The sequence below is a fragment of the Phalacrocorax aristotelis genome, chromosome 11, assembly GCF_949628215.1.
Source record: "Phalacrocorax aristotelis chromosome 11, bGulAri2.1, whole genome shotgun sequence".
Classification (NCBI taxonomy): domain Eukaryota; kingdom Metazoa; phylum Chordata; class Aves; order Suliformes; family Phalacrocoracidae; genus Phalacrocorax; species Phalacrocorax aristotelis.
The window spans coordinates 23,408,814-23,423,484 of record NC_134286.1 but is presented as its reverse complement, the minus strand read 5'-3'; the positions used below and the strand labels follow the sequence as shown (position 1 = coordinate 23,423,484).

Here is a 14,671-nt window from a genome sequence, read left to right as displayed (position 1 = left end):
ACCCCCAATGTTTGAGTCTGCACTCAAAAACAACTTCCCCAAATGTATACACTAAAGCTCAGTGCCTTCAGAGAATGGATTTCACCGTGTGCATGTGTGTAATAGATGAGGAAGGGAGGGGAACTGCTTCCCAGCCCTGTCCCAAACCTGCACCACAATGGCACCAAACTGCCACCAAAAATCATGAGGCAGCTCCTTCATCCTGAAAATAAAGCATTTCGGGCCAAAGGACCTCATTTATTGGACTCCCTGCTGGGCCCACTAAGCACCAGAGTGGCAGAGAAGCTAATAATGCTGCTGCCTGGCATCAAGCCACCCCTCTGAGCAGGAACAGGGAGCTGAATCCCAAATTAAATGAATCTGCTTAAAAACAGGCGAGGAGTCTCCCTCCTAAGCCAAACATTTTCATTTCGGCCAAACATTTCTGTATGCGGGTCTCCCTCAGCCCCACACCACGTGCCAGCTCTTCCTGACCACTGCGGACTAGGGGAGGGCGTCCCTGCTGCCCTTTTCCACCAGCGACAGCCTGTCCTCTGGTCCCACACACCACGGCAGGAACGCCCCGGCCCGTCTGCCACGGCCCCGCGTATGCCTGGGCTGCGAAAGGGGCCGGGGGCTTGAAATGAGGCTAACGTTTCCCATCAAAGCAAAGATCAATTCAAAGATAATGAACCTCTCAAACCTCTCCGGTCACACCTCTCTGTTGTTATCATAGTAGAATAATTAAATCCAAATTCTAACAAAAGCAGAGAGCTGGCTCAGAGGACTGGAAATAATGAGATATTGAGTATTTCATGCCTAGGTGATGGGGTCAGTTCACACAGCCAAGTTGGCTAGTAAAAGAAAATCATTACTATCTGATGGGTGCCTGATGGGTAGGTGAGCTCATCTAAACCTGCTCCGACTCCTCCTGCGTGGTGCCTGTGCAGAAAGTGCCGCCAGGCTCATTCCTGTGGCCTATGAGCGCCTTGTGAAGGCAGGACTGACTGGGCTGCGGCGCATGATCAGGAGAGGGGCTCAGCGGCAGGTTTACGCCATACAACTCACGTCAGAGCTGGCCTGTAGTTAAATGCAGTTTGTCACCCTCCAGGGCTGGCTCTGGCCCTGTCCCCATGCCTGCCCATTTCTTTCACCGAGTTAGCTGACCTCCTTTTTTCACTTTGGATCCTCCCCTTTTTGCAAGAAAGGGGCAATCAGGGTATTCTGAGAGGTCTCTTTTGGAAAACCTTCATCTCTAGCTGTCATCAGATAGCTGCCACCTTGCAGATAAAGGCAGTTATCTGCAAAGGTGGCAAATCCGTGTGCCCTAAAATCAAAGACAGACAACACACCACTCCAGGATGAGGTAAATACCTGTTGTCATCTGGCGTCAACCTGCATGAACCAGGCACGGTTGGACTCCTCCTCTGCTGTCCTTCCTCTTCTTCTATCTCAATTCTTTCAAAAGGCAAAAAGAGAGACAAATATCACAGTGTTTCCTATTGCCCACTGCTACCTAATTCAGGCAGTTTATTCTTGTTTCCCTTAAGCTATGTTTTCCCTCTGCCTCCCCTAAAGGCAGATTTTTCCTGAGGACACGCTCTCTGGGCTCTGCTACCGCTGAGCCTCCCAACTGGCGGAGTGAAGCAAGACCTTCAGCCCAAATCAGTGGCATTTTGCTGTCACAGTCGCTTTACAAACAGCATCAGCTGAATGCTTAAATTCCAGAGAGCAGCCTCGGCATCATTTCCCTATCATACCGATTACTTTAGAAGTTAAATGCCTGAAGCCTGAAGAGTATTCACCCTGCTGGTTGGAACCAGCCTTCCCGGGAAGAAGAAAGGCAGTGAGGAAGCCTATCCTTGTTTCAGGTTGCCCATAACCCAAAGCATCATCAGTACTGTGTTCTCGGTGTTTAACAACACTGCGGGCTCTCAAAAGCCAGATCCAACCCAGAGCATCCTTCTTAAGGGAAGTGTCCCTCCCCTGCTTTGTAACGCCTGGGGGTCTCCTGTCCCAGCGTTTAAGAGCGGCCCTGGTACAGCACACGGGTGTACAACCCCAGCGGGACTTCAGAGTCCAGTGACCTACCTCTTGGCAAACAAGGGTGGAAATTCCTGTGTTGGGCTCCTGTAAAGGAAGCACAAAGGCAGCAGTTAGAAGTTCGGAGGTAGAGACACGCCTTGGGCAGGGGCAGCTCCCTCAGAGCCTCTGACCCATAACAGACCCATATGATGCAAGGCGCTAAGGGGTCAGGTAGCACCATTTGGGCAGAGCTGACAGCGACTGGGTGTGTTAAACCTGTACAAATTACAGAGCAGAGTAGGTAAAAATAGGAAGAGCGGCTAGTTATAACATGCGAAGTAAAGAAGTTTCCCCAAAGAGTCTTTTTAATTTACACTTTCCTGAAAGCTGTTTTCCTTCCTGCACACAAACCCGCCTCCCTCCGTACCACACGACACAGTGCACCAGAGGAACTAGCAGCCAGTGCAAGCACCCTTAACGTCCCTACAAATCCTGTCCAAGCATTTCTCTCATTCTGGGCACAGGCGAGTGCTGCTGGCACATCCCCTCCCACACTGGCAACCTCTTGGTACCTCATTGTGTCACCCTGAGTTACGTCAAGAGGAAAAGGATTTATAGCGAAAGCAAACTGCAAAAAAGTCACTATCGTGGCTCCTGGGAGATCAGGGACCTTGGAAATCTGCTTTTTTTCCCCCTCTGAGGAAAGATGGACAACAAAGCCTTGAGGACCAGTAGCTCCCACACATCCTTCACATTCTTGTTCCACACCCATACATCGCTGTCAGGTTCTTTTCCCCCACAGAACTACTTTGAAGCTGCAACCAAGATCAGGATCTTGTAAATCTGGCTACCGTTCAAGCACAGTGTAAAGGCAAACTGTTGCCAAAAGCCGATCCGTACTACACGTGGTTTGTATTTGTTCTGATTTTCTCCTTACACGCAACAAAATTGGAGAGAGCAGTATTAAGAACTGAACCTAAAAACTGAAGCCTTGATTGTGTGCCCCAGGGAATGAGGGACTATCATGGCTTTTCTCCTCCTGAAATTTCATCCCTCTCAGTAGGGAAGACTTCCCAAGACTCCTGGAGGATTTCCCCTATTCTGCACAAACCTGCAGACATCCTTGGCACTTCTAGAGAGAGGGCAGCTACGTCTTCTCCACTCATTGGAAAGGTACCCATCGCCTTCAGAGAGCCTTGGGTCAGGCCACCACCCCTGCGAGACTGCCTTTGGCAGCCTCTTCCCTCTCTCCTGCCCCACACTCGCATGCTGAAGACTCACCCGTTGCTCTTCTTGGCTGCTGAGAGGACGTAAGCACGTTCTCTGCTGGCCGTGCGTCTCAGGACACTGTTGGCCGCCTCTGTCCTGGAAGGGAGGGAAGGGGTCACCTTCTGCTCATGCTGTTAGCGGCTGCTGGGTGCAGCAAAACAAACTTCCTGGTCAGGGGAGGTTCTCCTCCCCCTCTGCTCTGCCCCAGTGAGGCCACATCTGGGGGGCTGCGTCCAGTTCTGGGCCCCCCAGTTCAGGAAGGGCAGGGAACCCCTTGAGCAAGGCCAGCGCAGAGCTGCCAAGGGGATCAGGGGCTGGAGCATCTCCCTCGTGAGGAAAGGCTGAGAGACCTGGGCTTGTTCAGCCTGGAGAAGAGAAGGCTGAGGGGGGTCTCATCAATGCTTATAAATACCTGAAGGGTGGGTGTCAGGGGGATGGGGCCGGGCTCTTTTCAGTGGTGCCCAACACCAGGCCAAGGGGCAACAGGCACAAGCTGGAACACGGGAAGTTCCCCCTGAACATGAGGACAAACCCCTTCCCTGTGCGGGTGCCAGAGCAGGGGCACGGGCTGCCCAGAGAGGCTGTGGGGTCCCTTCCCTGGAGACATTCACCCCCCGCCTGGACGCGGCCCTGTGCCCCCTGCTCTGGGGGTGCCTGCTCCAGCAGGGGGTGGGACGGGGTGAGCTCCAGAGGGCCCTGCCAGCCCCCACCATTCGGGGATTCTGGGATTCCTCTTCCAGGAGGGCAGAGGGAGTTCGCCTTTTCAAGACCCGGACTGTTGCAATATTGCATAGTGCGGGACAGAAAAATGGGATACAGGCTTCGTGGCTGACGTGCTACCTGGACTGCACGTGCCTGCACAGACACTGGTACCCCCAGCTGTACCACGGGAGAAGCGCAGATCTCTGAAAGGACTTTTATCGGTTGGTCCCCAGTGGGCAAGTTGCCACGTTCTCATTTGTAAAAGTCTTGTATCTGAGGAAAAGTATCCTCAGAAACTGCACTGAAAGCAGCAGAACGCTGGCTGCATCAGATGCAGATCTACCACACAGAAGAAACACACTCTACTCCTGGTATGAGGACGAGAGACCGTCCGGATCTGGACCGCAACTCAAGTCCCCGGGTGGTCCAGACTCAAAGGCGCACACGCAGGCTGCGGGAGGTGGGCTCCTCCCTTTACTGCCAGGCTATTTGTGCCTCCCTCTCTCTTCACGTCGACACTACGCAGCCGATGGATTCCACAGGCCATTTCCAGCTGCCAAATTAATTGGGGTATGCTGTCAGGTTGAATCATGTCAGGCTTTTAATTATATTTTGTTGGGAGCGCAGTTGCCCGTGGGCATAGATGCGTGGAGAAATATCTGCTTATTATTATTTTATTGCAATCAGCCCTAATGGCTCCGCTGTAATCATCATCAAACTGACCTTCCCAGTAATGAACAGTTAAGCTGAAGTAAGTCCACTTGTCGCTGCCCCTGCAAGGAAAAGGTGGTTACCCACAGGGCATACCTCTTCTTATGTTCATCTGGGGTAAACGGCACATCGTCCTCATCCAGGTCCACTGATTTTTGCTTGACATTATATGGAGCTCTGAAATAGAAAGGGAAGGGGAGAGCCAGGGTAAGGGAACTGCCTCTGTAGACTCTTGCAGAGGCAGCACAAACAAAACCCGAGGGCACATGGAAATGGGTTCAGACCCTACAACTGTGGAATACACTTGTATTTTTCATGCATGTTGGGGTAAGCATAGGATTTTGGTTTCCTAGAATAGGGGTTAAGGCTAGAGGCTGGACCATAAGGAATGCTCAGCTGCATTTCAGATTAGAGCCACAGCCTTTGACTTGAAAAGCTGTGCAGGAGATGTCAGCAGTGCTGTTCTGCCACAAGCCCCCTCCAGTCTCCTGGTTTCAGAAAGCCCATCAATGCTGCAAACCAAGTCCCCAGGCTGCATCCTCCAGTTTCTGCCTTAATCACTACCAACTGATAAAACTCACTTCATACAAAGGCCATTAGCAGCTCAAGGAACGTCTTATGGCCCACACAGGCCTGGAGGTAGCACCGGGAGCTGCTTCTGTTTCTAGTGAAAGCTCTGCAGCGCTCAGCTGCTGAAGCCGTGCCTGGCCACGCATCCATGTGCAGGTGGCTTCACCCCTGAGGCTCAGGTGCTGCTGAGCCTGTACACGGACAGAAAGCGCTGCTCCCCTTCACACACTCACAGTTTCTTGTAATCCTCGGTGGTCATCCTGTAGCCGGAGTTGGAATGGCACAGGCTGCGTCCCTTCGCGGCAGTGCTGCAGACGGCACAAATCACGCCTGTTAGCACGACCCTCCTGATCTCTCGCCAGCTCTTCCCCAGGTGAGCTCATGCTCCATAGCATGGGGGGAAACAGGGTGACCCCAGAGATCCACTCTCTGAATTCAGGGACCGCTATTTAATGCAAGGGCAGCATTTGCCCTCTTTTCACAGCCTTGGACTAGGATTTGAGGTCTGCTTTGCTGCCCCAGGGCCACTGTGAGTTGTCAGAGCCGGTATGGGCATACCCCGCTGTGGGACAGTGCTACTCTGTCCCAGGATCAGCAGCCAGAAGGAAGCTGACACTGTGGCATCATCCTTCTCCCCACATGGGGAAAATGGGGAAAAACAGGGTTTCAGAGGTTTCACGTGAGGTGCAACAACGCATCTGCTTAGATCAGAGCCATGCTTAGATCTTACTTTAAATGTAAGTGCCTCTCCTGAGGCAGGTTTCAAATAAAAAACCAAACCCAACACATTCAAAACATCAAAATGAAGTGTTGCAGCTTTGCAAGGATTCCTTGTGATTTGTCCCCGGCTCAAAACTATTTGCCAAATTAAACCCAAACCCATGAGTACTTTCACAGCCAACTGCCATCCCATGCTCTGGTGAGGAAAACACGGAGTTGGACGCCTTGTCTTTTTCCCACGCCTGCTGAATGGAGCTGTTAAATGAACAGCCACGTCTTCCAGCATTTAGCAGGGATTTAGTGGAGCTCAGTGGAAGCCCACAAGCACTGGCCAAAGTAAAAGGATGACTAGAAATATATACGATATTTAAAAGCTTGTTTTCATGCAGAAGAGGAAGAAACACACATACCTCTTTTGTGCTGCATTACAAGATGAAGAATCTGGCACGGAAGAGGTTTTATCGATGGTTTTTGTGAACACCCCTCTGGGGAGAAAAGAGACACGTGATATTTTTTGCAGGACAGAGTTTGGAACTAAACTTTAGAGACCCGCAGCCACTCTTTGGCCTAACAGCGTACGTGTGCCCTGTCGGGAGGAAGGTGCTGGCCCAGGCCACCGAGGATTAGAAGGTCTTTCCTTGGGAGAGTCATCCTGAGAAAAGTCCCCTCTTCCTAGTCCCTGGCCTTAGATAACACGGGAAAACCAGCTCGCGCACAGGCTTGGGTATGGTATCACAGGGCTTGCCAACCCATTTAGGATCACGGTGGCATCAGAGTGTCCGAGGGCATGTGTCAGGGGAAGCTGAAGGGCACGCGCCCCATCACGGGTGCTGTGCTTATCACAAGGATGGTGCAACACTTCCATAGCACAAGAATCCTCCCACGTGTGATCATTGTATCATACACAGGAGATCTGGTTTTCTGTTAACATCGCCATCAAACTACCTGTTAAACAAAATACTCAGGACTATCTCTGAGTATTGTAAAATTCCCAACTAACAGGAGAACCCAAGAGATAGTAATTCTTGCTCCTGATCTAATTCTCCTTCCCCTACAGCCCAAAGATACGCCGCTCCATACCAACCTGATGAGGTAACCGGACTGAGGCTTGGAGGCAGGAGACCTGTGCAAAGAACAGACGTTAGAGAATTAAGAAATATGGGGAAAAACAGCAGCAGCAGCACCAGTATTAAAGGGAAATGTCCGCGTGGCTGTCAAGCCAAAAATCAAGCTAAACAGGCTTTGAGTGATACCTCAGCTGCTGCACCAAAATTAACCTTGGAAGGAGTCTTTAAAAATTAATAACCATCAGAACAAGCGCTATAAAAGATTTTTATATGAGAAGTGAGCTTTAGAGTTAGCCAATTAAAATAAGCCATGCTGACAGCATTTTCTGGCTCAAAATTAAGTCTGCAGATTGATGGCACAGAGGGGGAAAATTAGATATAGCAGAGATCTTCGGTGTTTTATCACAGGAAAACATCATCTTCCCACTAACTTCTCTGAGGGTCCGTTCTCAGGAAGGGAGTGTGGCATAGCTCCCCTGGAGGGAAAGGAAAGGGATACAATCAGGAGAGGATCTGGACCCTTTCTCCAGGGCAGGAGGAAGCATCCCTGGATCTTGCTTCAAGCTGTCTTGATGACATCTTCCTGAGAGCAAGGTGGGGACCAGGATGGGCCTCAAGGACCCAGTTCCCATCGAATGAGCTCAGACAGGCTCCCTTCACCCCTGCCCAGACACCACCCCCTCTTTTTCTGTCTGTCCAGGTGCCCTTAGGATCGCAAGATAATTCCCTAAGAAAGCTCAGCAGGTCTCTGGTCTAACCTCCCGCTCCAAGCAGGGTCAGCCATCAGGTCAGAACTCAGCAGGAAGGCAGGTTACACTGCCCATCGCCATGCGCCTGAGGTTGCTGCCAAGCCCAGATTTATCTGGTTGCCTTCACAGACACAGAAATGCAAACTCACTGCAGGCTTAGCCTAGCTCTGGAGCCCTGCGGACGGGACGAGCTGGAGGACCAGCACCGAGCACAGCCCCAAGCTCTTGTTTCTGCAGTGTCCTTGGAACAGGCATGAGTCTCAGCCCCGACGCCCGAGCTGTTCCCCGAGCACTGAGCTTTGAATGAGAGCCGCAGGGAAGCTGAGAAGTTGTCCGGCTTGGCACACGAACGCCTGTCCTCACTTTGAGGTGTAAACAGATCCTGAGTGCCCTGGACTCCCTGTCACTCACCTCCTGTCAACCTCAGGCCCTCACACACTTGTGTGAAGATGCCCCTTCAGATGCCACATTTCCAGTGTCACAAATGTCCCTGTTTTTACTTATCCTGTGCCTGATAAAGCACTGTGCTGCAGAGGGAGGCAGAAGGAGGTAGGGCACGGCAGGGAAACCATCCTGTCTAATCGCGACAAGAGCTGGCACAGAAAAAGGGTGAGGAAGCAGGAAACTGCTCGTGGGAGAGGACAGTGCACTCCCAGCAGCGGCACTGCGGCTAGCAAAGAGCTCTCACATACAACTACGCCCTTTCCAAGAGTTTCATGTTTTAGGACTCTAGTCCTACAAGCTCGTGGGTTCCTGAAGAGCCCTCATGCTCTGGCCCTGAAGCAAAGCCAGCTGCCGCACAGGGCTTCGCTTGCTCTGAGGAGCCCCCAGGCTTAGCGCATACAGTCGTTGCGCCAGCACAGAAGCTGGTGTGCACCAGTAAACTTGTGGGATCGTGGGCTTGAAGGCGTCCATTCCTCTGTATTATAGACATCAATCCATCCATTCAGCCAGCGGGACTTTGCAGGAGATAAGCCACGCTCTCTACGAGGTGACAGTTTGTAAAACATACTGAACAACACAGGCTCTCCTCAGGGACTGTAGTTTTCATGCAATCACAGCAGCGAGTATGAGGAGGAGAAGGAAGAGCAGACAGTTGTGAAGAACCAGTGAAAGCGTGCACCGACCCCATGAGAGAACACAGAAGGGAAGCAACAGGATGGCTCCCTCAAATTACCGGTCACTCTGGGGAGCACTAGGTGTTGAGGCTGGGGATCCCCCACCGGCCCGTCCAGACCTGAGTAAAAAGAAAACACAAGGACGTAATTAACTTCTGATCTTGCTGAGCTGCCTTGCTGAACCCAGCAGTGATGTTTTTGGAGAGAGTTGCTAAGAGAAGACCGGCTGGGCTTGGCTTTGTTTCCAGTTAAAAAGAAGCTGGTGCAGACTATGGTGTTCCCTGGTACAGAGGTGGCCGTGTGACACAGCCTGGCAAGCTGCAGGGGGAGGTGCAGACCTGGCTGTTTTATCACTTAAACTCCCTCCCAGCAAGGTCTGCCCCTTCATTTGTCACTCCGGAGATGGCAAAACACAATCTGGCTTAGAAAAAACTTTGGAGTTCTCCTAAGATGTCAAATCTGCCTGTGCTGCTGGATTCCCAGCTCCCAGGAAAGGCCATTTCTCAGAGCTCCTCCCCAGCCTGCATGTGTCAAAATTAAGCAGGAGCACCGCTCCCCTTTGGCAGCGTCGTTTCCTGGCATCATGGGGACCCCAAAACATCCTAGCACCACATGTGCTTCTGCAGGCTGGAGAACAGAGTACTCATGGGAGGTTGATGAGGGAAAGGAAAGGGAGAAGAGGAGCGTTTCTTGGTCGCCACACTTACAGCGGGCTGCTCTTCTCATCCTCAGAGTCCGAGTTATGGTGCTGGATCCAGCTCTTATCTCCTTTCAGGGTGGTGCGAACCTTCATCTGCTTAATGATCCTCTTGCGGTCTTCATCAGTGGACGGGATGACACGTCCTAGGAGAGGCAGAGGGAAAGGAAGGAGAGAGAAGGAGGGTTGCTGAGGAAGGGCAAGAGTTCACAGCATCAGCAGGTGAGCCAGGGTAAATCCCAGTCAGCAGGGAGCACGGGTCTGCTTTCAGACAGACTCAAACGCTGAATGAGTCTTTTGCCACTTCTGATGAAAGCGGAAACAAGCTGTCGTCCAATCTTAGGATCAATTCACCCCGATGCACCACCTCCTCTACAGAGATTCATCCAGGTTTTTCTCTCCTTTCAACATTAATGAGTCGCTTTCTCTCAGGAAACCAAGGACAGCGTGGTCTGATCACACGTTTACAAAGCAGTGAGTTTCCTCTGGCGCTTCCCATCACATCAGCCCTAACGTGATGCTTTTTTGCTTTGTGGGAGAGGATGATACATCTGAAGCATGAAGCTCCAGCATATCCCTCCAAACTCCAGGAGAGCTGGGGGACAGAGGTAAGCCCTAAAATGCAAACACCCAGCTGGCAGCTTTCTCTGGTGGCCTGCCGGCATTGGAGGAGACACGTCTTTTGGTTCCTCGCTTCCACATTTCCTTTACAAAGTTCAGTTTCAAAAACATGTTCTCAAACCACGTCTCCCTAACGGTATGGTTCTGGCCCAAACCTGGAAGCATCCCATCCTGTACGGTCTCTCCTTTGCTGTTCAGCAGCAACTCTGGAACCATCCTCGTTCTGCTCCTGCCTCTGCTCAGGTAATGAACCACAACTACATTCTCTGGTTGAAAAAGTCAGCAATTGCAATTAGACCACAAAATTAGAATGTAGGAAATAGCAGAAGGTCATAGATTAGGAGCTGCTGAGTCCTCCCAGTGGGGAAAAAATTGGGCGAAAAAAAGCACAGGTTAGTGGGGAGGAGTATTAAAGCCAAAAATATCAGGAGCAGGCAGGGAGGGAGATGAGAGGCTGGGGAAGGGTCTCTCACAAGGGAAAAAAAATGTGCAGGTGACTGATGTGAAGGGCTTCAGCCATCCTTGAGTGCCTAAGCCCCGCTGGACCAAACTGACTGCAGCTGGATATTATTTTTAAAAAAAAAAAAAAAGGGGGTGGGGTGGACCTTTTACCCAGGAGATTCTCCATCCAGCATTTTCTGCTGAAGGAAATAGCTGTTCTGCCATGGGGAAACTGTAAGGTGAAGACCAGATAAGGAAATTTCCTTTTCTATCTATCTCTGACCATCTTCCATCTCTTGCCATTTCTGAAATGGCTGCTAAAGGCTGAAAACATTAAGCCTGCTCTCCTCGTCACACTTGGACCAATACAGCTCAGGGCTTTAGAGACACCAACAAGTTATTGCAGCTTTACAACTTCTTATCATCCAGGCCAAGGAAACTGCCTAGCTGCACGCTCTTAGCCCGTGGCAAACATGAAATAATTCAATTTAGCTACCAGGAAAGGAAGGTCAGCTGAGTCTCTATATCTTGTGCTCATGATGAGCTAGAAGGGTGCCCAGAAACAAGTTATCACTGAGCAGCTGACGTGCAGTAAATTGACTAATTTCTGAGACACGATCATGTGCTTCAGGCGTATGTTATGTAGTAGGGGTAAGATTTTGGGTTTTTTTAAAAACAACTGGTCACATTGGATCGTCTCTAAGGAAAACACAGCTGTAGCAATGAAGGGAATGTCCTTCCACACGTGGAATTAGCCGTGGCAGTTAAAAGGCACGGGTATGCAGGGCCACGTCTACGTCAGGTGCGGTTTAGGGCCCAGCGGTAACACTCTGCGTGGGAGGCACCTGGAAAGGCAAGGGCTGCTTTTCTTAGCACTGACATTGAAAATGAGATCTGCTGCCTAATGGAAATGAATAAGGCATTTCCACTCTTCTCCACGTTACTGTTTCAAGTTACCTACGGATCTGGAAGCATCATCCCATCTATTCACATTTAGCGGTCCTGTGAGCAGCTGCTCCTTAAAAATTCAATCTCAGAGTCTGCCACAGAATTCTACAGCTTGGGCATGTTCCTGAGACGCCTCAGAGCAATCTGTAGCCCCAGTATGATTTTTTTCACGATCTTTGATAATAAGAAATTATTGAGAGTTTATTAATAATAAAGGCAGTCTTCTCATTGCTGTATGGATGTTGCTCACTGCACGAGGGTGGGCTCCAGCCCCCGGGCTTTTGGTTTTTATCTCTAGAAGAGACAACAAGAGGGTGTAGGTAGACAGAGATACAGGGAAGCCATCCTGGTCAGCTGCTGCACTGGCTGCTAATTGCTGCTGCATTTGCAGTAGACATTTCAAAGACAGAAACTTTTAAGGAGGGTCTTGAAAAGAGAATAATATGGTAGTTTATTAGTCTTTTGCTCATCCCAAAACCTCAGCCAGGCTATAAGCTCTCCAGCTCTCTATACCTTTATGGATACAGAAATTATAGCCAAGTGCACATCACTTTGGAGCTGCAGGTTGGAGCAGGTCACAGAGAAGGAAGGCGACTCCTCTACCCTTGGACACACTCCACCCGGGGAGCCGAGCAGAGACGCTACAGCAGATACAACTGAGCAAAGAAGGCAAAGGAAAGCCATGACAGCGGAGGGATCCCCAGCAGCTTGGGATGGGGAACGCAGTTACCTTTACTGACACCCAGGGACATCATGGCTCTCAGAAGCACCTTCCCCTTCAGTTACTGCTTGAAGACAACAAGCCCCTGGAAAAAATGAAAAAGGGGAGAAGCAGATTAGTAGTTCTGATATAAAAGTCTTTGAAGTTATGTGGAAGGGAGAGCATCACAACAGCGTCACAGCCACAGAGCCTGGAGGGTGGGGAGATGGTGGCATGTATGCCAGAGTTGTGATTCCTCCCCGTGCCGTGTACCTGCAGCATCGAGGATAGGAAAAATCAAACAGGTGTGTTCTCCACACCAGTAAGTCCTCAGGCTGGCTGTGACAGATGTGTCCTTCCAGGTCTGGGAGGAAGGTGGTGGGGGAGACCTTAGCAAAAGCGCCCAGAGCCACTCAGGTGGGACAGACCTTCTGGAGCCTAAAGAACTCAGAGCAGCTGAGGCTGCTTGGGTGAACCTTGGTATCTGTCCAGTGGGAGTACAACGTAAGGGCTCTTGACAAATTCCGGTGGGCAGAGATATCCGTTATTCCCCCAAGACACAGCAGAGAGAACGTCTTACTGCCTGTCTCGGAAGCAAGAGTTAGTTCTTGCTTCTGACGGCAGCTCAGCCCCTCCTTCAGATGACCACAATAAAGCAGCAAGGAGAAACTCCTGGAGGTACAACCTCGGAGATGCTCTGGGGTTCGGAATTTGCAGAGCACTGGTTGGTTGGTGCTGTAGTTGAATCAGAAGCAACCACAAAGTAAATGTCAGGAAAAATAATTGGTTGTTTCAGATTCTGCCAAGACAATTTTTTTTATTATGTGTAAACGAACAAACAAAAGAAAGCAAACCCCCTCAAAATGGACCCGCTGCTCTGAGATTAGTAGAACCCAGGTGAATTCGGCACCTGATCACATTTTTATCAGAAATGCCTCTTTTCTTTTTTCACCCCGTAAAGTTTTTCAGGTAAGCTGTGGGATGAGCCCATGTTTCAGGGGAGAAAATCAAGGGCAACTTCCAGCTTTTACAACCCTCCGTTCTTTCCTTGCCAAAACTGTCTGCTGAACCTGGATTCATAAGTGACTATGCTACTCATTAATAAAAATGCCCAACCCTATTCGGGAGTCTGTGGATCTAAAATTAGGTTGTTATTATCTGCTGGTGGGCTTGTCCCTGCAATATTGCTGCGAAGCCACACGCCCATGAGGAATGCTGACTGCTGATCTCATAGCACCGCTCCTTGGCAAAATCTCCTCTTTTGGCTTGTCTCAGCCAAAGATCTACCTACTGCACATCCTCTCCTCATCTGCTTTGTGCCGAGGTGGTGAACAAGCCCTCTGCCATTACCCCAAGGCTCCCTCTCCCTTTCGCAAACACACCCAAACATTAATTCAGCTTTCACCACGAGCAGACAGCCCACCTTTTTTCTTATCCTTCCCAGATCCCCCTTCCCACACAAATTTAATTGACCCTGCTATTTATAGAGAAAGGAACACTGTAGCATTATCCTAGATATCCATGAAGAGTCTCTAAATACTTGGGTACCTTTATACTAAAGGTGGGGGACGCGGCTGCAGCCTGCAGGAGCACAGCCGACAGACCTGTAACCTGGCAGCTTTGGGTTAAAAAAGGAACGACAGCATCTTGGACCCGCACAGAGAGAAGCCACGTGGCTTCATTGCCTACAGTACCTGAGCGAGGCAGGTTCAGACCACAGCCGCCCTGCTAACCGCAACTCAGAGGTGCATTTAGCGTTCTCTGCTAAATTCTTTCCTATTCCAGGACAAAATAAAGCTGAAGCAAGTGGAGGTTGAGAATTGGTGGAAAAAGAACTATCCCAAGAGTCTGATACGGACCTGATCCAGGGAAAATCAGGGGCAGAAGTAGGTATAGGCTACATTCTGTCATATAATGGAGGTATTTGGAAGCTGGAGAGTTGTGACCTATCCTGCAGCGTAACTGAGAGGCGATTAACCCTCCAGCACAGATGTTTTAGATAAATAAGCAGAGGTTTCAGAGCATGTAGGAAAGATTCTTGGGAAGGGCTGGAGTGAGGGCTGGAGCTCACGGAGGTGCAGGACTGAACTCCACTCCCGGTCACGCACCGCAGCTCCACCTGCACATACTGCAGGCATCACACACCAGCCCTGCAAGAAACCTCTCCATTTATTGCTTAAACAGAAACTTTGCTTCTTACTCACACAATTCCCCTAACAAAGACACAAAAGGAAGGGAAGCCACAAAGGGTGGCACTCAGCATGCATACAAAAACGTGCCAGAAACTATGCGTTGGCCAAGCCTTTTCCTCTGGCGCTGCCTTCCCTCTTGCTGGCTCACATCATCCTGGGAGG

At 50.4% G+C, this 14,671-nt stretch overlaps 1 protein-coding gene across 11 annotated transcripts in view; it reads right to left on the bottom strand.

Annotated features, from left to right (window-relative positions):
• Positions 1-14,671, bottom strand: part of ZNF185 (zinc finger protein 185 with LIM domain) — a 47,900-nt gene that overhangs the window by 21,628 nt on the left and 11,601 nt on the right. For all 11 annotated transcript variants that reach the window (XM_075106329.1, XM_075106331.1, XM_075106323.1 and 8 more), the window contains exons 2-11: positions 12,348-12,423; positions 9,618-9,753; positions 8,970-9,029; positions 7,061-7,099; positions 6,387-6,461; positions 5,490-5,564; positions 4,783-4,863; positions 3,286-3,369; positions 2,071-2,109; positions 1,354-1,437 (exon numbers count right to left, since the gene is read on the bottom strand). In XM_075106329.1, the coding sequence (XP_074962430.1) occupies positions 1,354-1,437; positions 2,071-2,109; positions 3,286-3,369; positions 4,783-4,863; positions 5,490-5,564; positions 6,387-6,461; positions 7,061-7,099; positions 8,970-9,029; positions 9,618-9,753; positions 12,348-12,372 (698 nt within the window). In that variant the 5' untranslated portion in view covers positions 12,373-12,423. The remainder of the gene's footprint in view (positions 1-1,353; positions 1,438-2,070; positions 2,110-3,285; positions 3,370-4,782; positions 4,864-5,489; positions 5,565-6,386; positions 6,462-7,060; positions 7,100-8,969; positions 9,030-9,617; positions 9,754-12,347; positions 12,424-14,671) is intronic.